This window comes from Delphinus delphis, chromosome 6, assembly GCF_949987515.2.
Source record: "Delphinus delphis chromosome 6, mDelDel1.2, whole genome shotgun sequence".
In the NCBI taxonomy this organism is placed as follows: domain Eukaryota; kingdom Metazoa; phylum Chordata; class Mammalia; order Artiodactyla; family Delphinidae; genus Delphinus; species Delphinus delphis.
In genome coordinates this window covers 64,951,885-64,979,015 of record NC_082688.1, presented here as the reverse complement: position 1 = coordinate 64,979,015, position 27,131 = coordinate 64,951,885, and the positions used below count along the sequence as shown (strand labels likewise).

Here is a 27,131-nt window from a genome sequence, read left to right as displayed (position 1 = left end):
TTTCTATCCATAAATAAAGCAAAGAACAAATTAACATAAAAAAATAAATAAAATAAAATTTCTAGAATACCCTATATCTTTCTTATGGTATATTTCTTATGGTAAAGAAGCATAAATAGGACTTCCCTGGGGGTGCAATGGTTAAGAATCCGCCTGCCAATGGAGGGGACACGGGTTCGAGCCCTGGTCCGGGAAGATCCCACATGCTGTGGAGCAACTAAGCCCGTGTACCACAACTACTGAGCCTGAGCTCTAGAGCCCGCAAGCCACAACTACTGAGCCCGCGTGCCACTACTACTGAAGTCCACGTGCCTAGAGCCCTGGCTCCACAACGAGAAGCCACCACAATGAGAAGCACGTTCACTGCAATGAAGAGTAGCCCCTGCTCACCGCAACTAGAGAAAGCCCGTGCGCAGCAACGAAGACCCAATGCAGCCAATAAATAAATAAATAAATAAAATAAATTTTTAAAATAGTTTTTTTTCCCCTTAGGGATATGGAATGTTAACACATAAGGATTATTTGTTGCAAAATTATGATTTCTACTAAACTAAAACATGTATCCTAAGCACTCTTTACTTGAACTTAGACCTTAAAAGAACAGTTCTTTTATTCTTTGTATTATTTTTAAGGCCTACAAGATGGTCAACTAGAATATCCCTTACCACCACCATCATTACTTATTTATTATACTTCAATAGTATGCTAGCGACTGAATAAGATAGAAACAAAGACACAATCCCTGATCTCAGGTGAACAGTTCAAATACAACCACATATGAGAAATTTCTTTCCTTTCCCATTTTCCTTCCCTTAAGAAAGGGGGCTGGGGAGACCATAGAAACAACATTTTCAATAGTAATTTGACATAACAAATGATCTTAATAATAAAGAATCTCTGAACCCACAGAGGCAGAGGACCAAACACAACCACAAGCTTGGCTTTTTGATAACTGAACTCCTGAACAGGCTGGTAAACTTTAAGCTGGTCTACATAATTTGGAATTTGTGATGGAACTTTTAGCAAACAATTTCTGTGTTCCAGATATTGTGCTAATATCTAGGAATAGAACAATCTCCTATTCACATGGCACTTCTAGTCTAATGGGGTTAGTCAATTAACAATCAATTACAATATGGTATAATTAATGTTATAATAGTAATATAGGGTGTTTGGGGGGAGACTTGGACTTTAAAACTTGGGGAAAAAATCAACTAGGCACAAGGTAGGAAATAACATTACAAACAAAGGAATCAGCATATATCAAGGCTTGTGAGAGAGACAACCTGACACTAATGTTTACTAATTTAAGTAAAAAACAAACTAATTTAAGTTTAAAAACCCCACAACTAATAGATTGGTAATGCTACAAATGCCATAATTGATAACCTTATATTAGGTCTTTGCATTTTGTGATTAAAAATGAATTGGCTTATTTTACATAACATTTGAATATTTTGTTTCTAAATCACTAGTTAAAAGAGGGTTTCGGGCTGCTGCTTATTGTCTAGGGTGTTTTTCAAGCTACACATTCTGGGTCTTTTCAATAAATGAGCAGCCAATTTGAATAAAATTTCACAATCTTTTATTTTTAATACTGGATTTGAAACACTAAAGATACCAAAATGTTGGTATAAGAATTTTGATCCAATGAATGGAACTTATGGTTCTGGTGAAGATCATCTGAAATAAATTTCCATAATGATTTTTCTTTTTTGATTCCTTACTACCATTGTATTTCAACATCAGTGTTCCTTATGCCTCCTATCTTATCCATTGTTACCCTATGGGTGCAAATTAAATAAGAATAAGAATAAAAAGTTAACCTATAAAAATGGTTAAAATCACAATGGTATTCCAGAATTGCTCAACCTAAGTAATAAATTAACCAAGGGTCAAATCAGGAGTACTACCTGTGAGTTCCACTAGCCAACATTCTAATTTTTTATGCATTCAGGGGCTATCAATATTCCGTAACAAAGGTGAAAATATTTAAATACTCGTTTTATTTATTAATGTAAAAAACAGAAACTGAAACAGATGCCATTATCATCATGGATGTCCTGAATCGTCTGAAAAACCTGCCAGATGGGGGAGGTAACATAGAAGTGACAAAAACCCATGAGAAGACAGTCTTTAATTTGTACCTACATGCTTTGGAATGTTACCAAGTAGGACAGAAGGTTGTGACAGAATTAATAAAGTGAAAGAGAAAAACATTTGTTGAGTACTGAAAGGCACCCTAGAGATCATCTGGTCAAATCTCTTCCTTTACAATTGTGGGAACTCCCAGAGAGGTCACTCGCCCAGGACCATACAGACAGTATGGCAGTGCCAGGAGTACGTTTCTAACTCTTGACTTCTCAGTCCAGTGTGTTTCCATAGCACTGAATTAGGAGCACATCCCTTCAAATCCTCTGCGCCTCAAAAATCACAGGTAGATATGCTGAAGAGGTAGAGCAGTGAGTACATGTGAGTTGTGATGAGAAAGACAGAGAGGGAAGATCAGTGAAATGTTTGATAGACTGGCCAACTTTTACATCTTTGTTGGCTCCCAAATTCAGTCTGCAAGGTTGGCTTTATGTAAAGTGTCCTCCCCTTACTCCCAATAAGGAAATTCTGTGAACGTCCCTACCAAAAAGGAAGTCGAGGCATGAAGTCAACTACCTTGGCACTTCTGTTCCCTTGTAAATTTCCTTCAGTCATTGAAAAAGAGAAATGACCATAACTGACTTAGAGTTTAACTGGATAAGGTGTCGAGATGTACAGGTAGATCAAAGACTGCATATAGGAAAGCCATGCTTCAGTGTGGTACTCTGAAGAGTATTAAGTTTACTGAAGTCAAGTATAAGATGCAGACTGAAAAACACACGTTAACATGTGCTAACACATGATTTTATTTCTTTAAAGGTTAACTATATGCTTTTACCCAAAATATGTGCATCACTGTTCTCCCCAAATCAAATGATATAAAGTTATATATTTAATGAAAAAAATCAGCATCAGTGATCAAAATCTTATAACAGTTGTTCCTTAAAAAGTTTATGCATAAAGTAAAGCAAAAATATTTGTTGTTCCTGTCTTCTTGATATGACAGGGGCTCTCAAACTTTTTTAATGCAGAAGTCTTTTGTTAAATTAAATCTTACTCAGAAATTTAATTTCTAAATAAACTAAAAGTAAAGTTACCCTGCTTAGAATAGGGGTGGGAGTGAGAAATCTGTTCACTAGGCTTCCCCACTCCCACCCTGAGGTACCCATATGAAACAGGGATAAATACGACCGAGACTTACTAAATGGCTGTTTCTAATAAATGATAAACCCCTCTAAATCTAGCTTTCTTAGTTCTGAAATAGGGACCAATTTAAACTCTTTCAAATATAGCTAAAAAGCATTACTACACACCTGATGCCTTTGGTTATCAGTGTCATTAAAAGAAGAAACAATGTGGTTATAAAATCTGAATTATTTTAATAACCTTACTTTGAATTTCTTGGTTTTTTACCTGCTTTAGGAAAAACGCTTAGCTTATTTTAAAGAATTGGAAGATTTTATATTCAAATAAATATGAATCAGGAAATATAAGTACATGAACCAAGATATTAAATAAATATTACTCCACAGGCAAAATATAACAATATATAAATAATGAATACCTATTTCTATATAGAATATAGATATACATATGTATATCTAGATTCAAAACTCCTTCCTAGGCTGCCTTCTTTTCACCAAAAAAATGGTTATACTATCAAGAAAAGCCAAAAATGGATAGGGAATACATAAGAATCTATAATAGCCAATATGTTATTTAATAAAATATTTTAAAATTTAAGTCACAAGCCACCAGGAGGATTATCACTTTATCATGATAAAATTAGATATAATCTATACTGTATACAATCTATATGATACATTTTTTCAACCAAATTCATATTTTCAGTTAGAACTCATCAGAAATAAGATGGTGGAGACTAGATACATAAAGCTGTAACCTTAGCTGGCCCTTACATTCTGGAAGGGTATCTTTCCAGTTGGTGTCAGACAAACACTGAGAACAAAAGGACATCCAAAGGAATAAGCTGAATTCAGATTCTATCAAAGTATGCCCTAAGCCAAAGTTCTGGGAAACCAAGACAGTTATTTCTTCCCAATTTCTCAGCTAACATAGAATCTTAAGAACAAATGCAATATATCCAAACTTCAAACCAGTATAACATGGAAGGGTTACACTTTCAACTCTCTGTGCAAAACACAACTTCAGAAGGAAAGAGGAAGGTCCTTTGTTCTAGGTAAAAGGCCTAAGGCCTTAACCATAGACCTAGTGAATTTGCCACTCTTCATACACACTTTTACTGAAAGAAAAAAAATTAGCTTATTTTTGCACAGAAAACTATAAAACTTTTATTAAAGTTTAAATGTTCTTGTCCCTTAACAGCCTAAAGGCACATTCAACATAAACTTGGTCATTCTTAATGTTTCTCTACTACTTCATAACGTGGATTCCATTTTCTAAGAAAAATGTCTACTTCCATCTTTAGTTCGAGCATGGGCTTTGGACACACAGAGAGTAGTTCCCATCTTGGATCCCACACAGCATGATCTTAGGCAAATTACTTATCCTCTCTGGGACTGAGGCGCCTTATCTGCAATATAGGGAAATAATATTTCTCTCATAAGATTGATATGAAGATCAAATAAAATAATAAATGGAATAGATATAGATAGAACATGTCTCTATAGCACCTGTCAATTAGAATATGTTACTGATATTATTTGGGGATTATTAATTTAAACTCAACTTTGAATTAGCTGCCCAGCTTTCTCCTTCAAGACATGTGCACTGTATCACCAACACAACTATTCATTCACCCATCCACTCCTGACAATCAACTACCTATGCATGAACTCTTAATTCAACTAGAACAAAAGTTTTCCTTGTCCATACATGGTTCGGAATGAGTCCCTTAATTTTTCAATGAGTCTGACTAGTAGAAAAAGATGTGCCTTAACCACCCACTTGGTTGGATTTAATGTCTTGGATGTGGGAGATTTCATTTTAAAGAAATCATTTAGCTCTCTCTTGAGTATTCAGTTTGGCATAAATCATGCATTTTCAAGCAAAAGTTTCCTCCAAAATTATTATGAGAATTATGACTCTTTATGTTTGTTGTTCAGCTGCCCACCTTACTTTTTTGTATTGCTTTCTATTTAATGGCCACTTTTTAAATACTGACAAATTAAAAAAAAATTCATAGCATGTAAGGGGAGTTTTAGTCATCTAAAATACAATGGAACTAGAACTACTTTAAATATGTAGCTCTAAAATTTATGATATCAGTGACAATTGTATTGAAAATCCCAAAATATTGGAACCATCTAATTATTAAGACTTTTACTTTCCCTGCAGGTGTGAATACATGATTCTAATAAGCTTTCTCACTATGAAAAAACATACTTACATTAAAATATTAAAAACTATTTAATGAGGTCCATTTCCTTCCAAAAGTAAACTAAGGTTGTGTCTGAACCAACTTGAGGCAAGGCAAGTTTCAAACATAACGTTTTTAAAACTAGCCATTATTTCCCCCATTGAAAAAAAAATTGCAATTTTATTTCCTAACAGCAAATGAAACTGTCAGGAAAATTTAGGTGTAATAAAATTGGGTGGTTAAACCAACATGCTGGACTTGAAATAAAACTGAATTAAAGGAATTAAAATTAATTCTTATGTCAGTCAACCCTTTAAAAATACTATTCAAAACTTACTGTTTTTACAAACAGAACTTCCTTGTTCTTAATAAAGTACAAAGTTAACCATCTCCTTAATGACCACTAATAGTGCTGCTGCTGAAATTGTGCATCGAACAATATTTTGCATAAAAATGTGTTGCTTGCTTCTGGCAACTTTTCTGCTGAAATAAAAAGTTGTCAAGCAGGGTGACTTTAGTGGTTCAGAGTTCGAAAATGGTGGATTCAGTCCAAGGTTAGCTAATAACGGCCGACATGCCCTGGAATCTTGAGGGCTAAATCAACATTGTTTTCACAGCTGTAATTAAGCCACCTAATCAGAAGCACATTTTGACGGGACAGTTTCTGGAAGCCAGACATTACAATTTCTTATGCCTGGAGCGCAGTGGCTCATGAGAGGTCCTCGTTTAATTTCAGGTTAAAAGGGGGGGGGGCAGTAAAATAAAAGGACTATTTTTTTTTTAAGCAACATACAACTGTTGAAATGAAGCAGGCCTACGTGTTCATGCCTTGACCAGCCTTGCATCCCACCCTCCTCGAGCTCTCTGCTGAGTCCCCCAACTCTCAAGTGGCAGCTGCACACAGTGAGATGCAGAGTCTCTGCCAAGATCAACAGATGAGCTGGTCTAAACTGGCTCTCTGTGTGTTCTGACTGTAAATTGTGCTGGTGATGATTAGAGAACTCTAACACAGGATGTCGACTCTTAAAACTGTCCAGAGAAAATAATTTTTTTTAAGCTCAGGAAAAAAATTTTTTTAACTTTTTCTGTGGCTTGGTGCATAGTGTTGTGTCTGTAACTTTCATATGATTCAAATGAATTCACCCAAATTAAGCAACTCTATTATTAAAAAAGAAAAGGCCATGGCTTGGCTCATAGCAAGGACCTTCGTCTGGGGTTGTTTATGTAACAGTGCTGTAGAGGGTGGTTCTCCACCAGCACACCAGTCATGTGTTTCAACCACCTGCCAACTGAAGATATCCCTAAAATGATGAAAATCGAGGATGTGATAGTCACATCTTATCAAGTAGCCATGTGGATGTCTTTAAAACAGCTAAATTGCCAGCTGAGTTTGCTTTCTGCAGCGTTGTTGCATTCTGTAACATTTAAACTTTCAACCCCAGAGGCCATTGTAAAACTATCAATATGAAGGCACTAGTGGCTGGAGTCTGATTACATTTAGTTCTGCATTTTAATTACATATGGATTCTATTAACTAAACCTTTTGCCTTATAGGCAACATTTTAATCAAATTACTATAATTTTCAAATATGTTACAATAGTTTAACAAGTTAAAAGTTCACATTCCAAACATATTAAATATCAAAAAACTTTGCATAAAAAAAGGAAATACTCCTTACAGATACTCTAATATATTTTCAGATTACTTTGGGGACTTTTTGGCTACCTGGTTACAAGTTATATTGTGAGATTTATTTAACTGGTATACATTTGTAAATGGGTTATTGGTGTTGAATATAACCAAATTCAAAATACAATTATGTTATTATAAGTTTAGAAACATGCTCTCACTTTATTGTTGTAAATTAAAGCAAGAACAAAATAAAGCACGGTTAGAATCTAACTAAGTACTAAAAAGTATGTATAACTTCAGTGCAAGAATTTTTGAGCTGAGAGGAAATTTAGATTTCATCTAGTTGAAACCCTTCATTTTACAGCCAGGAAAAACCAAGACCAAGGAGCTTGTGTGATTTATTTCCCAAAGCTTTTTGAGTTGATAACAGAGGTTGTTCTAGAATCCAAGTTTCCTCTGACTCTCTGTCATGCTACTTTCCAGTACAATACACTGCCATTCTGTGTAAGCAACAATCTAGCTGCCTATTCCATACCTCCCAAGAACTAAAAGAAACATTTTGTCAGGTGGCAAAACACACTGGACATAAAATTAACCACTTTAACAATTTTAAAGTGTACAGTTCAGTGGCATCAAGTACATTCACAATGTTGTACAACCATCATCAGCATCTTAGCTCTAGAACTTTTCCATCACCCCAAAAGTAAATTCCATACCCATTAAACAGCCATTCTCCATTTCCTATTCCCCCTGCCCCAGTCAACCACTTATCTGCTTTCTGTCTCTATGGAGACAGAACATGTCCATTCTGGACATTTTATTTCAATGGAATCATACAATATGTGGTCTTTTGTGTATGGCTTCTTTTATTTAGCAAACTGTTTTCAAAGTACATCCATGCTATAACATGTATCAGTACTTCATTCATTTTTACGGTTGAATAATATTCCATTGTCTGGATATAACACATTTGTTTATCCATTTATCAACTGATGGGCATCTGGGTTGTTTCCATCTTTTGGCTATTTTGAATAGTGCTGCTATGAACATTTGCTATTTTCCTTTATTTACAAAATATTTGTTTCATGGCATTCCTAGTAGTTGTAAAGTGGTATCTCATTGTGGTTTTGATTTGCATTTCCCTACTGACTAATGATGTTGAGCATCTTTGCATGTGTTTGTTGGTCATTTGTATATCTTCTTTGGAGAAGTGTCTATTCAAGTCCTTTTCCCATTTCTAAAATTAGGTTGTTGTCTTTTTGTTGTTCAGTTTTAAGAGTTCTTTACATATTAGACCCTAATCAGATATATGAATTATAAATATTTTCTCCCATTCTGGGGTGTGTTTTTTTAATGCACAAAGTTTTTAATTTTGATGAGCTCTATTTTTTATTTTCTTATTTATGCTTTTAGTGTCGAATCTAAGTATCCATTGTCAAATCCAAGCTCATGAAGATTCATATCTAAGTTTTTTATCAAGAATATTAGCTCTTATATTTAGGTCTTTGATCCATTTTGAGTTAATTTTTATATATGGTGTGAAGTAAGAGTTCAAGGAAATATAGTTTTGAAAATGAGCTTTTTAACGATTTATGTAAATTAGACTTCTATTTCTGAAATAAATCTCACATACTCTTACTTTTTGCTAGGCCCAGGCACAGTTAATTTTAATTTGGTATATCATTGTTATCATCAAACACTTACTGAGTACCCACCGGGTGAGTAAAAGGCATTATGCTGGTCATTTTATGGTCTATGTGAGTAAAGATATACAGTCAGGGGCCCCATAGATCTGACAAAGTTTAAAATTATTTAAGTGGTATGCTGAAAAGAATGTTTTTCTTTGTCAGAAATAATTTTCAGTCTTGGGTTTTTTGGTTTTTATAGGAAGAGTAGTAAAGAGGAGAAGAAATACGCAATTTGGATTACCTGAAAGTATTTACTTTAAATTTTACGTTGGTATAATAATATATAAACTATTCATTCTCATTAAGTGTTTGCTAGAGACATACATGAAATATAGTTTGATGGGAATTAAGAAAAGTTTGTGTGGGAAAATCTGAGGTGGAACTATGGTTTGTGCGAAGTCTAAGTGCCATAACAAGTGCGTACTGAAAAGCAGCACTGAAGGGGGGCTCTTCCAGTTAATCTCAATTTAAATAAGCCAGCATTTTATTGAGGTGAGACCATTATAATGAATTACAAAAAATATCACCTCACAGACTCACAATATGGTAATCCATACACAACTAATTGATTATATAAGTCAGACTACTAGATAGTTCTCAGACAGGTAAATTCAGTGATGAATGAGCATAACAAAGGGAACCCTTAATTCTGCCAACTGAGAGATGAACTAAAAAACCAGATGGAGTCAGGATATACCTCAATGCCAATGATAAAGAATTTTTGCTTTCATGAAGAAAGTGTAGAGCCAAAATATGTTTTGGGTCAAGCTATGGTCTGACCTTATCTGTGTGTTGGAAAGATAACTGGCACTAACGTGGCAGACAAGATGGAAGGGGAAAAGCTACATATGGGGAAATGCATTGGAAGACCACTGCAATAACCCAGGGAAAACTTAATGTGAACACAAGGGTAGAAAGGAGAGACTGGGTCTAAGAGATCCTGTGGTGGTGGAAACATTAAGACTTAGCAACTGATTAAATACTGGTGGTGGAGGGAAAGTATGTAGAACAAATGTTAAGGGTGCTACGCTGGGCTGCGAGGTGAATAGCTGTGTCGGACACAGGGAACATAATGAAAGGAGAGTTTGGGAAAATGGGGATTGGTAGAGTTAGGTAACATGTTCAGTTTGGGACCTCAGTGAGTCTGAGGTTTTTGCAGAAAATCAGAATGGAGATTTCTGAGAATCTAGCAGGTGACTGAAGCCTTCAAAGAAATCAATTTAGTAAGAAAGATCAAATAGTAGAAGAGATACTCAGCATATTTAGTTGCCACCACTCTGAACAACTGGTAGGACTATTGAGAGCATTAGATTGCCAAACTGCCATCTCTAGTCTCTACAGCTTAATTGCTAATTGATTATAATGATCAGAGTTGGAAATTTTCATTCTTGCCACTCTTTGCTCCACCCTTGTAACATTTCATCACTGAAGAACAGAATTATATACATATATTTATTACATATAAACGTATTTTATATTTATACTTATATATAAAATATATCTAATATTAAATGTTTATAAAATGTTATATTGGGTTGGCCAAAAAGTTCGTTCGGGTTTTTGTAACAGCATACCAAAAACCCGAACGAACTTTTTGGCCAACCCAATATATCAATTATATATGTATATACTTAATATATATATAAATATAAAATTTATAATATCTTGCCCCTACAGTCACTATACAGATATCTTTCATCATAAAAGTAGCTCCTCTTAAACTGCATCATACAAAAACTAAAAGGCTAAAGAAGAGGTGTGAGGCCAGTGGAATATACATTATTATTATCTCTAGACCCCTGTTTACTGTACAAAAAAAGCTTGAGTTTCTGGACTATGAAAAACCTTTAAAAGCTTGGAAATTTGTGTCAAGGATCAAGGAAAATGTTTGCATATTGACTGGGCTGTCCCACCTTTTGATGTTTTTGTTTCCCTTATTTAACTATTAGTATCCAAAGGCCAGAGCTGGAGCTCATCATTAAAATGTGGAAGAATTTAATGAGCATCTAAGTAAGCAATATTTAGCAAAAGGGTAAAACAAGGACTGTTATGATATAAAATGTCAGTGAATTTTAAGAATTAAATGGAAAAAATTAAATGTGCAGTTGGGAAGAGTAAATACATAAAGCAAAGGGGGTAGATGTTTTCCAGTGCCATTAATGGAGACGTATGAGTCAGAGGGCTTCTCAGAAAGCTGAGAGTCACAGCCACAGTGCTCCTCCACAAGTCTGCATCATCTCTCACCATTCTCCACCTGATGCACGCTGCTCAAGTCATACAGACGTCTTTCCATCCCTTCAGCATTCCGTGCTTTCCCTTGTCAACTCCTCCTTAACCTTCCTTATCACAACTAAGATCTCCATTCCTCAACTAGACCACCTGAAGCCAAGGTCAGATCCCCAGTTATGCGCTCTCATAGCACTCTGTGATTCCACTTTAACGTCATTCTTTTAATTATCTGTATAATGGTTGTAGTCTCTACTACACTTGAAAGCCCTTGATGGCACAGATTTGTTTTAACCCACACTGCAGTCTCATAGGAAAGCACCAGACAAGAAATCAGAGGCCTTGTTCTAATCTGATTGGGTTCTAATCAAAAACCTGGGAGTAAGACTCGAGAATCTGTACTTGATACCACTGAACTGCACTGCACAGCCTGTCTCAACAAATTAAGGCTTGGTTTATGGCTCATTTTTAAAGATTATTTTTCTTGAAAGATTAAAAACCTCAATAATAAACATCAGGAATCAACTGAGATAAAGTAAACTTTATGAAAACAATTTACCTAGAGTAAGTTACTTAAATTCTGTCAGTTTCTTTAGCCATACAATACTAACAAACAATACTTCCTCTCGCAAGAAAATGTAATAAAAATAAATGTGACAGAATTTTAATAGAGAACTTAAGATAAAGGGGTCCTTTTTTTTTTATCTTAACAGATAAAAATAACATTAACCAAAGTATCTAAACCCTTCTGCTTGATTAACAATATAACACCACTTGACAACTATTGAATCTGACATAATCTGAAAAATGATGCAATGATCTCTCCCCCGCAATATACTAAATGGAATGCTCCTCTGATTTGTCACTCACTATTTTCTCACAAATAAAGTACTGTAGAATCAAAAACATACTGCTTAAACATACAATGGAAATGAGGCAGATCAATACTGTAGCTTGAAGCACCATAACTCACAGCAAAGTATTTGGGTTTGGCATTCCATGTTTCACAGACTGAAATATCATGTGTTTCTCCACAGTTGTGGGTGTGCCGGTCTCCAAACAGCCACAAGTAATTGGTTCTGACTGCTGTACTGTTCTCTACTGGGCTGTACGGGATTCAAAAGCTCTTTACTCAAAGCTCTTTCTGGTTACTATTACTCAAGATAAAAGCTCTAGAACAGCCCTAAGTTAATGGGTCAAAGACCAAAATGCTGAAAATGTTAAAGTCCTGGCAAGTATACAATTGATGAGAACTCTTAGATGAACTCCAGCATCACTATTACATGTTACTGAACAAAAAATGAAAATGTCACCTAAAGGGGGATAAAGCTTTGAAAGATGACTCTTCATATCTACCATACAATCCAGCTCTCTCTATGCATCACCACACCATGGTATACTAAGTTTTTTCTTAACTAATAATGAATATTTATTTTTATTCTTATCTAGTGAAATGGTAGAAAATTTAGAAATGAGCATATACTGACTTTCCTAAGTTGATTAACTAAGTGATAACAACAGCAGCTAACATTAATACTGTATTTAGTATTAAATGTGCTAAAAGCACTGATTTAAGTGTTGTTTTAGATCTTTTGCCTACTCATAAAAAGATTTCCTCATGCTTACATATACTTCCTAAAGCTACAAGTATAGCTTAGCTGTATGATATATATGTAACTATCAGAAAAATTTGTACATGTAGGGAAGCAAATCAATATTTACTGAGGATCTACCAATATGCCAAACGCTGTATCTTTGTTTAATCCTCACAACAATCCTACAATGTAGGGAATTTCACTTACATGTTACAAACACTGAAACTGATGCTTAGAGTATTGTGTGGGTAATAAGTAAGAGTGCCAGAAAGCACCCCCAAGTCTGCCTGACTCTAAAGCTATATATGAGGGGAAGGAGGTGATGGCAATTGAAGCAGGTACTGGAGCAGACAGCTAGATCATCTGAGGACCCAGTAATGGAGTTTTGAGAATGGACCAAAATAACAAATACAGAGACCAAATAAGAACATCAAGAGCAAAACAGTCAGAGACAGAATCAAATTAGGTTATAAAGTAAGAAGCAGGGATTGGATGGTGCAAGAATGGATTTGCAAACATGTGAAGGTAGGGTTTGGAGTGACTGCTGCAAGCAGTCTTGGGCTCCAGCGGGTACAGGCTGTTTGGGTGAGTTGGATGTCTTTGATTCAGAGGGGGAATGGAACTAAAATAACAATACATTTCTATTACACAAAAAAACTCATTATATAATTTAATTCATTAAATATATGTACTACGCATGAGGCCTATTCCTCAAATCAAAATAAAGCAAAGATTTTTTACTGCTCTTCTCCCTTAACAAGGTGTCAAATTGCTAGACATCCTTCAAAGACTCCTGCAAACATTTCATCTTCTCAGTACCTTCTTCTAACAATATTAGGCGGAATGAACTCCTCCCTCATCTATGTTCCCACATACTTTATACATGCCTATTTTTAGTATTGATATTTGCTTATGTGACCATTTCCCTTGCTAGAAGAGGAATTCACAAAAGCAGAGATCATATCTTCACCTTCATCCCCATAAGAGACCTAAAATGGTAGACAAAAATCCAAAAATGTCAATAATTATATTAAACTTAAATGATCTAATCACCCAGTTAAAAGCCAGAGATTGTCAAATGGATAAATACAACAAAACCAGCTATATCTTTCTACAAGAAACCCACTGTAAATATAAAACATAGGTTAAAAGAAAAGAATGGGAAAAGATATATCATGCAAACACTAGTCAAAAGAAAGCTGGAGTTAAAAAAAAAGAAGTAGAAGAAAGCAGCAGTATGAAAAAGGTCATAATTGAAATTATAAAAACGGACAGTATAGTGGACAGGGTCAAAACCAGACTGCGGGAGGCCTATTTTAAGAAGATACTGAAACATATTTAAGTCATTCCTGTCTTAGAACTCCCTGAATCCTCTGAACACTCCACTCCTATTTTTCACACTTAATAGCTAAATCTTTGCGACAGATGTCTAAATTCACTTCTTTTGTTCAACTTCCACTAATTTCGCCACCTCTTGATGAAAGAACCTTTGTTAAGTTTACCAAGGGCCTCCATGCACTAACTCCAAAGGCCATTTTTCAGTCCTCATTTCACTTGCTTTTCAGCAGTATATGACACTACCGGCATGTCACCCTTCTTGAAATTCTCTCTTCTCATGGCATCATACGTCCTTGGTTTTCCTCTTCCCTCTTTGCCTGTTCCTTCACAGCTTCCTTTGCAACGTTATCCTCTTGTACTCAGGCATTATATGCTGGAGTTTTTCAAGCTTCATTCTTAGGCCTTTTTCTCTTCTTACTCTATAAACCGTCCCTATGTCGTCTCAGTCTTGCTGATAGCTTCAAGTCCTACCCGTATAATAGTGACTTGAAATTGTTATCTCCAGCTTGGCTTCTTCCTTGAATTTCACATCAAGCAGCCTTTGTGACATCTCCAGTTGGATGTCTCAGTGGCACCTCAAACCTAACATACTCAAAATTAAACTCACAATATCCCCTCCTGTTCCATTGTTTCTCTCTCGGTAAATGAGATCATTAATCCATTTCCAAAAGCAAAAACACCTAGGAATTGTTTGACACACCCCTATCTCTTGTTCTTCACATTCAATTGTTTCTTCACACTACAGCCAAAGTGATCTTTTAAAAAAAGCAAATCCAAGCATATCACTCCTTCTTTAAAGTTTTTCAATGACTCTTCCTTTGCTCTCAAAACAAAGACAACAAAGTCTGACCTCTGCCCTTTTCTCCAGACCTTTCTTATCTCAGAGTACTCTTGCCTTTGCTCTCTTTATTCCAGCCATACTGGTCTTCCTCAATTTCTTCAATTTCTTCCTCCCACCACAGAGCCTTTGTAAATATCTGTGCTCCTCTCCTCCTGATCTGGAACACTACTCTCTTCCACCCCTGGGTACCTTATACCCAGTCTTCAGATATTAGCTTAAGCATCACTGACCCAGAAAAGGCTTTACTGATACCTTAGTCTAAGGCAGGCTCATTTGTTTAAAAAAACTCTTATACACTTAAGTTCTTCTCTTTCGGTGAACTTATCCTATAAGTAATTACACATTAACTAGTGTGATTACATGAAAAATATTTACTTTCACTATTAGATTTTAAGTTCATGAGAGTGAAGACTGTCTGTTTAGGTTCACATGACATCCCCAGGACCAAAACTAAGCCTGTCACAGACCAGATGCAGAATAAATACTAAACTAATGGGTGGAGAAAAGAATTAACACACAATAATACAAAGAAGGCAGAGCTCAACTAAGTAGAGGCCAGAGAGCCAATGAAGAAAAGTCGATAACAAGAGAAACAAAGGAGATGAGTATTTAAAGAAGAAAGTAGTTGAAGCCTCAAATGTCTGAGAAAGATGAAAGGAGATGAGAAGGAACCAATGGATAGGCAGAGCAAGCAGAAAATTATTGGTGACCTTTAAGAAAATAGTTTCAGTAGAATGAGCACATAGAAGAAGAAAGTATAGACTGCTTTTCAAGAATGTGTCAGTGAAAAGAGGGGCAGACAGGCTGCAGAAAGGGCAGAGAGCTCAGCCACCGGAATATACTGATGGTGATCATAGAGCAGGAGTTACATGCTCAAGGTTACAATAGGAAGCAGAACAAAATGACACAGTTTGAAACTGAAGATGTTATGTTAGTAAATAATCTTTCCCTGTGGTGCAATCCAATTACTTTCTATAAATATAATGGTAGGGCTTCCCCGGTGGCGCAGTGGTTGAGAGTCCGCCTGCCAATGCAGGGGACGCGGGTTTGTGCCCCGGTCCGGGAGGATCCCACATGCTGTGGACCGGCTGGGCCCGTGAGCCATGGCTGCTGGGCCTGCGCGTCCGGAGCCTGTGCTCCGCGGTGGGAGAGGCCACGGCAGTGAGAGACCCGCATACCGTAAAAAAAAAAAAAAAAAAAAAAGATGTAAATATAATGGTAATAAAAATAATAGCTAACTTTTTTTGGATTATTCACTAAGTGCAAGGCAAAGTGCAAAGTACTTTAAGACTTCTCACTACCTTTTTTTTTTCCTTAGATTCCATATATATGTGTTAGCATACAGTATTTGTTTTTCTCTTTCTGACTTACTTCACTCTGTAGGACAGACTCTAGGTCCATCCACCTCACTACAAATATCTCAATTCCGTCTCTTTTTATGGCTGAGTAATATTCCATTGCATATATGTGCCACATCTTCTTTATCCATTCATCTGATGATGGACACTTAGGTTGCTTCCATGTCCTGGCTATTGTAAATAGAGCTACAATGAACATTGTGGTACATGACTCTTTTTGAATTGTGGTTTTCTCAGGGTATATGTCCAGTAGTGGGATTGCTGGGTCATATGGTAGTTCTATTTTTAGTTTTTTAAGGAACCTCCATACTGTTCTCCATAGTGGCTGTATCAATTTACATTCCCACCAACAGTGCAAGAGGGTTCCCTTTTCTCTACACCCTCTCCAGCATTTATTGTTTTCAGATTTTCTGATGATGGCCATTCTGACTGGTGTGAGATGATACCTCAATGTAGTTTTGATTTGCATTTCTCTAATTATTAGTGATGTTGCGCATTCTTTCATAGGTCATGAAGAACCTAGGGTTAAGACGGGAATAAAGACACAGACCTACTAGAGAATGGACTTGAGGATATGGGGAGGGGGAAGGGTAAGCTGTGACAAAGCGAGAGAGAGGCATGGACATATATACACTACCAAACATAAAATAGATAGCTAGTGGGAAGCAGCCACATAGCACAGGGAGATCAGCTATGTGGTTTGTGACCACCTAGAGGGGTGGGATAGGGAGGATGGGAGGGAGGGAGATGGAAGAGGGAGGAGATATGGGAACATATGTATATGTATAACTGATTCACTTTGTTACAAAGCAGAAACTAACACACCATTGTAAAGCAATTATACTCCAATAAAGATGTTAAGAAAAAAAAAAAGACTTCTCACTAGACCTCCCAACATCTCTATTAGAGAGTAGTATCATTATCCTCATTTTACAGATGAAAACCTGCGACCAAAGCCACCTGATTAGCAACTGACAGAAGCTGAATTGGAATCCAGATATATCTGACTTGTATGACAGGTCAGATATACTATTAATTGGTTAACCCGGTATCTATTCATTTCTCATTTCCTTGTCCCTTGACTCATTATAGCTCAAGGTGGCCACACAACCCATTTCCAGCTGATGGAATATAAGTGGAAATATGTTTGGAACTTCCTTGGAAGGCTTTTTCTCTTTTAAATGTATAAACATTTAAATATACTTTAATATCTGTTATCTATTAAATTTATATTAAAATTTCTAAATATTTAAAAAATAAATGTATGGTATAAAAACTTAAATATTTTCTAAATGGAAAGCCTTGCAATGCTTTATCATATATATAAAACAGGTATTGCTGGGCCATCCCATTCCTCTGACTTGAATGTGATTCCAAATCCTAGAGCTGGCTTCCATCTTATGACAATCAGGGAGTGGCAGAGAAATTACAGAGAAGCTGAACTACTAAACCGATGACAATAGTCACCTACTTCTAGACTTCTTGCTGTATGAGCCAAAAAAACTGTCTTAAACATGTTAGTCAAGTTTTCTGTTATTTACACTTGACTGTACTTCTAACGGTTGTAATTCCAAAGCCCATGCTCTTATCTACCAAACTATATATATATATATATATATATATATATATATATATATATATATATATATATATATATCACCTCTCATCTATGAAATTAAAAGATTAACCTCTCTGAGTTCTTAAGTAGTTCAAGTTAGAAAATGCGTATTTAAATGTCTTGAAAAATAGAAATTAGTATACAAATTTATTATTGTTTTCAAAACAATGATTCTCAACTAAGGGAAGAGCCTGGAGAGCATATATCCCATAGAAACATGGGATTAGGCAGCAGTGTCCTAGAAGGACACATCAGAATCTGATGGGGAAAATTTTCACATTACACACATTCCCTTTTGAGAATCACTGCTAGAGTGAACCTCCTCTTACTAATAAGATGATGAGCATATCCCGTAAATCTGTTCAGAAGGTTGAGAAGTGGAGCTTTATTATGATAGTGGGGGTATTAAGCACACCTCCATTAAGACATCAATAGCTTCATAACTGGTAAAAAATTTTTGAACCCATGGGAAACAATCCCACCTTACCAAACTTTCTCAGAACATAAGCAATTATTTTTATATGAATAACAGTAATAAACAACCAATAATGGTATGACCCAACAAAGCTGACATAGTATAATGTAATATTAACCAATGGGATCAGAGAGTTAGCAGGAAGAAATGTAAATGTGTTTCAGAGAAAGACTAGAATGAATTCCAAATACTTACTCAAATCTTTATAAAGGTTTCCTCTTCATCTTGATTTCTCTTATTTGAGGTCAAATTTACTACTCTCTCACTAAGAAATTAACAAAGTAATTTTAAAAATTGAACTCAACTGAATCTCATCTCAGGTCCCAAATAACTAGTTTGTTCATTTATTGGATTAGGTCCCAGTATGTTTCATTCAATAACCATTTGTTGAACACCTACTGTGGGTCAGACTATTCTTGGCACTAGAGTGCCTTTACAGCTGTGAAGAAAATAACCAAAATAGCTTGTCCTTATGGAACTTATATTCTATGAGGGTAAGGAGCAAACAGACAAAAAGCAAATAAATAAAATACAATATACGTAAGCTGGTAAGTGCTGTAGTGAAAAAAATAAAGCAAGGAAGGTAGAAGGTAGATAGGCAACATGGGGTGAGAATGAGACAGAGCTTGTAGGGTGGGGGAGGGTTAGTGGTTGCAGTTTTAAATACCATGGTCATAAAGCTTTCATTAGGACGCTGACACTTGAGCTATGACCTGAAGGAGCTGAAGAACCAAACCACAACTATGCATCTATTTGCTTTAATGCTAACTCTTTTTCTGTTGAATATATCATTTGAAATTGGTCAACAGCTAAATGGCAAAATGATACTGTTTTTCCTTACAAGTCACCCAGATCCATTCTAATCAAACCAAACAGGGAAAAAAGACATTCTAATTATTGGTAACCCTCTGAATCTCACTGTTGAGATATGTTGACATACCTGGCTTTTGAGGAGAAAGTTTAAATGTGTATTTTATTCCTTTATGTCACAAATATATTCATTTTTTGATACTCCCCAAACACGTATTTCAAATGTAGAAAATTTTGTTTAGTCTTAAATGAGCCCAAATTTCATCATGGGCTAAAATTTTAAGACATAAAATGACTGCTGAAACTGAATTTTAATCATATAGATGAATCACAACATGCATCTTTAGCTGGACATGTATTATGGATAAGACTAGCTTTCTACAGAGAATAATCACATGTTCTAATTACCATTCTGGTTATACGCATAATTAATAATATTCTGTCTTAATGGGACACACTGAATCTTCAGACAGTTGCAAGCTTTAACTATGCATACTGCCAAATCCAACTGTCAGCTGCACTGCCAAACACAAAGGAATCTTGATGTAGTGCTTTAGCATTGATAACAATATGCATATCTTTATACATGATACAATGGAAAAATTAATTGCTTTTCTTCCTTCAAAATTTTCTCCACACTTAATAATTTTACGTTGCTTGATTGATTACTCACCCTAAATTATATATACTGGTGAGCGATCTTATGAACAACAAAAACATGAATGTAAATGTGACCCAAGATTCAAAGAAGAAAAAAATATTGTAGGACTTACTGATTGTAAACTTTCATTTTCACGTAAACAAGCTGTGTGAAGTTCTGATTTCAAGGTTGCAATGTGACTTCGATGAGATGTCATCTCCTTTTCTAATGTAGCAATTCTAGTGTTTGCAAGCTGGTAGACATCCACGAAACTTTTAATCATAGCCTTAAGAAATAAAAATAATGCCACATACAATTCAAATAAAGCTGTCCCCAAAGGAGAATTTCCATAATTTGAAAGCAAAATCATTAAAATTTTAAAATAAACAACTTTTCATCCTCCTTTAAAATAATAAAGCTAAACCTCACATTTTATATTGAGAACCGTGACTATTTTAAGAAAGTCTGGGAGAAAATAACTGAGACTTTTTTCCAGAATATTTATTTAAATAAGGTGTACTTTGATCTATGTGCTTAAAGTTTAGAATGCAGTTTTTAAAGATGGCACACTTATTACCTTTGTAAAGTTAAATTCAAGTTGCAATTTGACCTAAATTTCAATCTTAAGACACACAACAGATGGATGTATAAGCAAGATATTTCAAAATGAGCTCAGTAAAATTTTCAAACCACCTAGAACACAAATGTTTTGAAACAAAAGGAGCTGAACTAATCCTATGATTTTTTAAGAGTAAATAATATGATTCCTATATTGTAAGAAAAGCATAATTATTTTCATTCATATAACAGAGGAACATCCTTGCATTACACTGGATATAATAAAATAAATAACATAAGCAAGTGCTGGTAACTTTTTCTCTTCCCTAAGTAGTGTAATATTCGGGAGAATTGTTGGGCCTCTGTACCACAGTTTAATCATATTTTGTAGACTTTTGCTTCTAAAGCAAGCCGTAGTGAATTTTAAGTCCAAGAATACTATTACACCTTTGAAAGACTAAAAAGTCTTTCAAAATACTTCAAATACAGTAAAGTAAAATCAAACATTTCAAAGACATATTCAAATATAATTTTATGTTATTTACAAGAAAACCATGTTCCAACTGCAGCCACAACTTAGAACAATGGTAGACAGTCTGAAAATTTCCAAATTATATTCAATCTGAAGAGTCTGGTTTGAGAGGGCTTTAAGAAACTAGATATTTGGGCAATTCTGAATGCATATGAAATAATCTGGTGAACAAAAAGTAAGAAACAACATACACAATGTCTGAGAAAAAGAAGTAGGTGAGTTATTTGTAGTTAAAAGAAAATTCATAGCTTTTTGCCTAACAAATTCCTATTTGCCCTCAAAAACCCAGTTCAGAAACCACCTCTTTAAAGAAGGCTCTTTTGAGCCCAAAGGCAGCGTTAACTTCTATTCTGGTTCTCTGTGGGTCCCTCATGCTTGCTTCTACTACTGCATTTATTGCTTTGGCAGAAATGCATTAATTTACATGTTTATAGTCACTACACTAAGGAGCTACCTAGGCCAGATATTGTGTCAAATCTAATCATCTCTGTATCTTCAGGGATGGCTTGAATGACTGACAGGAAGGAAGGAAGGAAGGAAGGAAGGCAAGGAGGGAGGGAGGGAGGGAGGGAAGGAGGGGAGAGAGAGAGACTGGAAAAGATGAAAAGCCACATTAGTCATATTCAGTTTGGCAAAAAATACCTTATAGAAAAGGATGAAGATACTTGGGAAAATATAACCTTAACACTCTAGTGAATAAATTACTACCCATACTTTATTCCAAGTCGAAAAAAGAAGCAAAAGCATAGCTGTAGGCATAAAAAGATAAAGTACACAAAAGTTCATTCTATTACCCAACACTAAATAAGCATGGTACGACCTCATGTTTGGGAACATCTCACATGTCCTAACATTCCTCACCTTGAGTCATTTCAAGGTAAGCTGAGGGCTAATACTAACACAAAATATGTCCCTGGGTTTCAAAAGTAGATAAAAATCAGAAATTACAAAATCATATCTGTTTCTTCCTACACCAAGTCTCTCTCTACTTCTGAAAATTCACTTATCTTCTCCACTGAGATGGTGGACCAGGAATCACAAGTCCTATTTTTTTCTGGTTCTCATGCTGCCACTTACTTAGCTTTATCTTGTTGGGCAATGCCATGTCATCTCTCTGAGCCTCCACCTCCTCCCTCCATAAAATGGGAAGAAAAGTCAATTTTTTTGCTTATTTCTAAAACTGTTGTGAGGATCAGATAGTTAAAAATCTAATACAGGGCTTCCCTGGTGGCGCAGTGGTTGGGAGTCCGCCTGCCGATGCAGGGGACACGGGTTCGTGCCCCAGTCCGGGAGAATCCCATATGCCGTGGAGCGGCTGGGCCCGTGAGCCATGACTGCTGGGCCTGCGCGTCCAGAGCCTGTGCTCCGCAGTGGGAGAGGCCACAACAGTGAGAGGCCTGCATACTGCCAAAAAAAAAAAAAAAAAATCTAATACAAAGCCATTCTCTTAACCCTTCAGCTACATTGCACCTAATATAAAAAAGTCCTCTAAAAATGGTAAGCTAGTAAATTTCATTGTAGTATTACCATTGTTCTATTTTTAAATTCTCCACTAAGATCTTAATGAGACAATCTGTGATAGGTGGCTTGTATACATGTGTTCCTGTTATATAAGGACCTAAAGTGCATAAAATGCATGAAAACTTACATAAAGCCTTATTTAATAAAAAGAAGAAAGTACTCTTCTATCAATAATAGGCTCCTGGATTATTATCTCAATGTAAGTCATAATAGAACTGGCCTCTAATATATAAAAAATTTCAACATTTAATAAGTTGTCCTGGGGCTTCCCTGGTGGCGCAGTTGTTGAGGGTCCACCTGCCGATGCAGGGGACAGGGGTTCGTGCCCCGGTCCGGGAAGATTCCACATGCTGCGGAGCGTCTGGGCCCGTGAGCCATGGCTACTGAGCCTGCGCGTCCGGAGCCTGTGCTCTGCAACGGGAGAGGCCACAGCAGGAAAAGGCCCGCGTACCTCAAAAAAAAAAAAAAAAAAAGTCCTATTTCTTAAATTTGGAGAAACACATTTCATGAATTGTCACATACATGATATTCTAAAAGGAATTATAATATAAAAGGAATTCCTTTAAATCTCTTTTTTAAAAAATAAAATATTTTTTGAGAAGTTATATCTGAATTTTTACGTGATGGATGGAACAAAAGTCATAATTATTTTGGCTCCTTCCTTGATCTGCTTTTAATAACTAAATTCTGATATTCAGTGCAGTATTAAGAGAAACCACATATTACTTCTTTATAACATTAAAAAGAATAAAATAATAATCTACTTTTTGCTTAGGATTTAGAGTCTTAAGCATTTAAAATTTTTAACGCAGTATTTGAGAGATGAAAGCAATTTTCTATAACACTTACTGTATAGGATATTTTTTTCAGAGCAGCAAAGGTAAGGTAATCAATACAGAAAGTATGTTTCACGGAACTAGTGTAAGTAAAATATACTACATGCTTCTAAAATGAAAACCTCCTTCAGAACTGAAAGTTAGGGAGGAGTGTCAGTGAAATCGTAAAGCTATTCAAAGAATCCACAGCTCTTTTGAAGAATAAAGAATGTTAACTTCCAGTATTAAAAAGTCATTCAAACTATGTTATAAAGGATGCCAGTGAAAAATCCAACTCTTTAATACAAAAGAAAGGTGCCAGCTTGGTAGAAGAAATGGAAATGACAGCTGGAATCAAGTGAGGGGGTACGAGGAGGAGTGAGTGAGCATCTCATGACCTCTCTATCAATCTCCTGAAGTCTAGCGCTATACAATACCCCTCACTCCTGTATTAAAACATCACACCTTTTTACATTAGGAAACAATGACAAAGCAGCATGATGCTGTCAAAAGCAAGCCCAGCACTTGAGAATATATCCCATGTCATCTTTGGCCCTTGGGATTTTGACTATACCATGCAGTGAGATATGAATCTCAGTAGGGTTTATCTAGTTATATGAGAAACAGAACAAAAAACAGTTTCTGGACAAAAATAGCCTTTTGTTTTAGAGATAATCTATTGTGTTTATAATCAGCATACCAAGATGAGAAAGTTCAAACATATAAAATTCCACATTCTATCTATTTCAAGGAAAAGCGTGTTTTAGAATACAAAAAATTCTGAGACACAAACAGGTGACTGTCACTTGAGGACTTGTATATTATTTATATAATTTGTTATGTACATATTATGTAGTTTAGACTGACTTCAAAATTGGACTTCAGGGAAAGTAGGAGCCTTGGGAAGCTGATGTTAGGAGAAGGAGCAATTAGTGGAAAATGTCATAAGGCCTAGATGCCAACAAAATAGTAAATTTTCTATTTATATTTTTGAGTAAGTAATTGGGAAGCAAAAACCTCTGACATTTACTTTAAATTTTGTAATTACGGATATACTTCATTTCTATATACTATATAAAGTAAGTATACCATGTAAAATAGATATACCAGATATACCAAATATGTGAAATACAATAAATCCCCATAACATGGGGAAAATGATTCCTACCTTACAAAGATTTTGTGGGGGTTAAATGAATATTAATACATGAAAAGACCTTAACTATCTGGCATGCAGTAAACACTCAGGTAAATGTTAACTATAATAATGACAACGATATCAAATTAGGAAAATTACTATTTTAACTCATAAAAGAAAGATTCAATATTTCTGAGGGGTATTATTGGACACATAAGTATTTTAAATACAAGTTATTCTACACATTGAATATATTAAAATTCTTTCAAAAATAAAGAATTTTAGAGGCTAATGAATATTTACTTCCTAACAACAAAACGTCCCATTGATAATAAAAGTTACTATTTAAAGAACAAAATAATGCCATTTGCAGTGACATGGATGGACCAAGAGATGGTCATACTGAGTGAAGTCAGAAAAAGACAAATATACGATATCACTTATATGTGGACTCTAACAAAAGGGTACAAATGAACTTAACTACAAAACAGAAACAGAATTACAGATGTAGAAAACAAACTTATGGTTACCAGGGGGTAATGGGAGGTGAGGGATAAATTGGGAGATTGGGATTGACATATACACACTGTTATATATAAAACAGATAACTAATAAAGACTTACTGTATAGCCCAGGGAGCTCTACTCAACACTCTGTGATGGCCTATATGGGAAAAGAATCTAAAAAAGAGTGGGTAAATGTATATGCACAACTGATTCACTTTGCTGTACACCTGAAACTAACACAACATTGTAAATCAACTGTACCCTAGTAAAAAAAATTTTTTTAATTAAAAAATAATAAAATAAAAGTTACTATTTAAGATGTCTTTCCTACGAATGAAAGTCTTAGAATGATAACATTCTCATAATTTTTAGTATTAAATTTTATTCCTTAGCACCTGGAATTAAAATTATTTTCTTCATTATCACAAAATTACTCTGTAAGGTTGCTCATTTAATTGACTTACTTTCATTCCAATATTTTATAAATGTAGGGATACAGCAGAGAATGAGGGTTAAAGCGTCTCTTACTAGTCTGCAAATAGCAACTACGTCCCCCAGTCAAGAGCCAGTCTAAGATCTGGAAATGGACTGTTTAGTTTGGATGTTGGGTTTCTGGTCCTGGCCCTAAATACTATTCACCATAACATTCCAGTACAAAGTTATGTAGGAAAGACTCAATCAGGATGGCAGACTGCCATCCACCTCCTTGCTTTACCACACAGAGTTGCACGTGTGTGTGTGTATATGTGTGTGTGCATGCATGTGCAGGCATCAAAGCTGATAAGAATGCTTTCAGCTGACAAGAATTCTGAGGAATTAATAAGAAAGAGAAAGTGGAAGAGGCCAGAAACAAAATTTTAGAGAAACCCTATCCAAAACACAAGCAAGAAAACACTTCTACAAAGGTGTAACCAAGTACAAGTGGGCTTGAAACTAAGCATAAACAGCTACGAGAGGAGGGAGAGGGCCTTAACTTGGCTTTATCAGTAGCCCTGAAACCTCTTACTCTCAACAAAAAGCTATTACTAATGATGGTTAGTGAAAGAAATATGATTGGATATGCTTTACAATTTTAAAAATCTTGTATAACTTTTTGTGATACAGGTATCCCTGCTCTTCGAAAGTTTGCCTTATGCCACTTCACTTTCACGAAAGACCTGCATTTGTACCTGTTTTCGATAACCGAAAGAAATCCGAAGAGGATTTTCGTTTTTACCAAAAAAGGCAAAAAGCAAAAATAGCGTTCACTGTTTGTTTTGCAGTGAGCCCTTTTGGAGGCAGCGCTCACCCAGAGCAGTGAGAGTCGCCCCTCCAAGCTCCTTCCCCGGGAACTACTCTCAGCATCTAAGCACCAAGTCCACACAGCTCTGAACTGTGTCTGTGAGCATCTGTGCTTTGTCTCCATTTATTTTGTTCATCCATTAGCAAGATGGGGCCTAGGGTAACTGCTCCTTCACTTAACACCATTTCAGCTTATGACAGGTTTTATAGGAATGCTCTGCTTTTGGATAGTGGGGAAACGTGTTTGGAAGTCTAATACTGAATCCTCACCCTGACCAATCCCATGACGTGGTAAATAGGGAAGATGCACTTGGCGAAAGTACACCACTGGTTGTGTTTATTAAATCATGACATGCATGTTTCAATCCTATCAATCAAGTAAATGAAGTTTTAATTGGAATTTTGGCTAAAATATTTCCAACTTCCCTGAATTAATCAACTGTTCTTTAAACTAATATATGTCCTGTTTTTATATTTTCACAAATGCATTTTATACTAAATACATTTTATATTTTTAACAAAAATTCAAACACATTTTTTGGTTCAAAAAATTTGCTTCTGAACTTTCTATGTGTATACACATATATGAATTTTTATAGATTTAGATCAATTTTGGAAAAATTCCAAAATTCTGGAAACACTTCCAAACAACTATTTTCATAATGCTCCATAAAACTCCTTCAATAAAGCAGTTCATTTCTTTTAAAACTTCTTGTGACAGAATGTGTTTTGTCTTGGCTTCTTTAAAAAAAAATTTATAGATAGAATGCTTTTGATAGCCACTTGCCAGCAAAGAAAAGGCCCACAGATTTGGAACCCTTCTCTTTATGCTACAGAAAAGCACATAATTCACACTCAAGTTCAAGAGTAATTTGAAGCATTTTGTCACAAGAAGAACAGCAAACCTTATATAGAAGATTTTAAAGACTACCTCTTATCTCATTGTAAACTACTGTAAAGACTAAACTATGAAAAATAATTTAATCCATAAATTACTCAACCATACAGGGTACATAAGAGTTCGTGGTGAAATACAAAGAAAGTAAATAAACAAGTGAGGACACCATTCTCAGCCCTGCTGCACTGTAGAATCCTTCCATCTTTTCCGAAAATACCTAACAGGAAAT

General features: G+C 35.5%; 1 protein-coding gene across 1 annotated transcript in view; it reads right to left on the bottom strand.

Moving 5' to 3' along the window:
• Window positions 1-27,131, bottom strand: part of CCDC171 (coiled-coil domain containing 171) — a 357,858-nt gene that overhangs the window by 27,628 nt on the left and 303,099 nt on the right. The window contains exon 26 of the mRNA XM_060013466.1: window positions 19,787-19,939. Within this exon, the coding sequence (XP_059869449.1) occupies window positions 19,787-19,939 (153 nt within the window). The remainder of the gene's footprint in view (window positions 1-19,786; window positions 19,940-27,131) is intronic.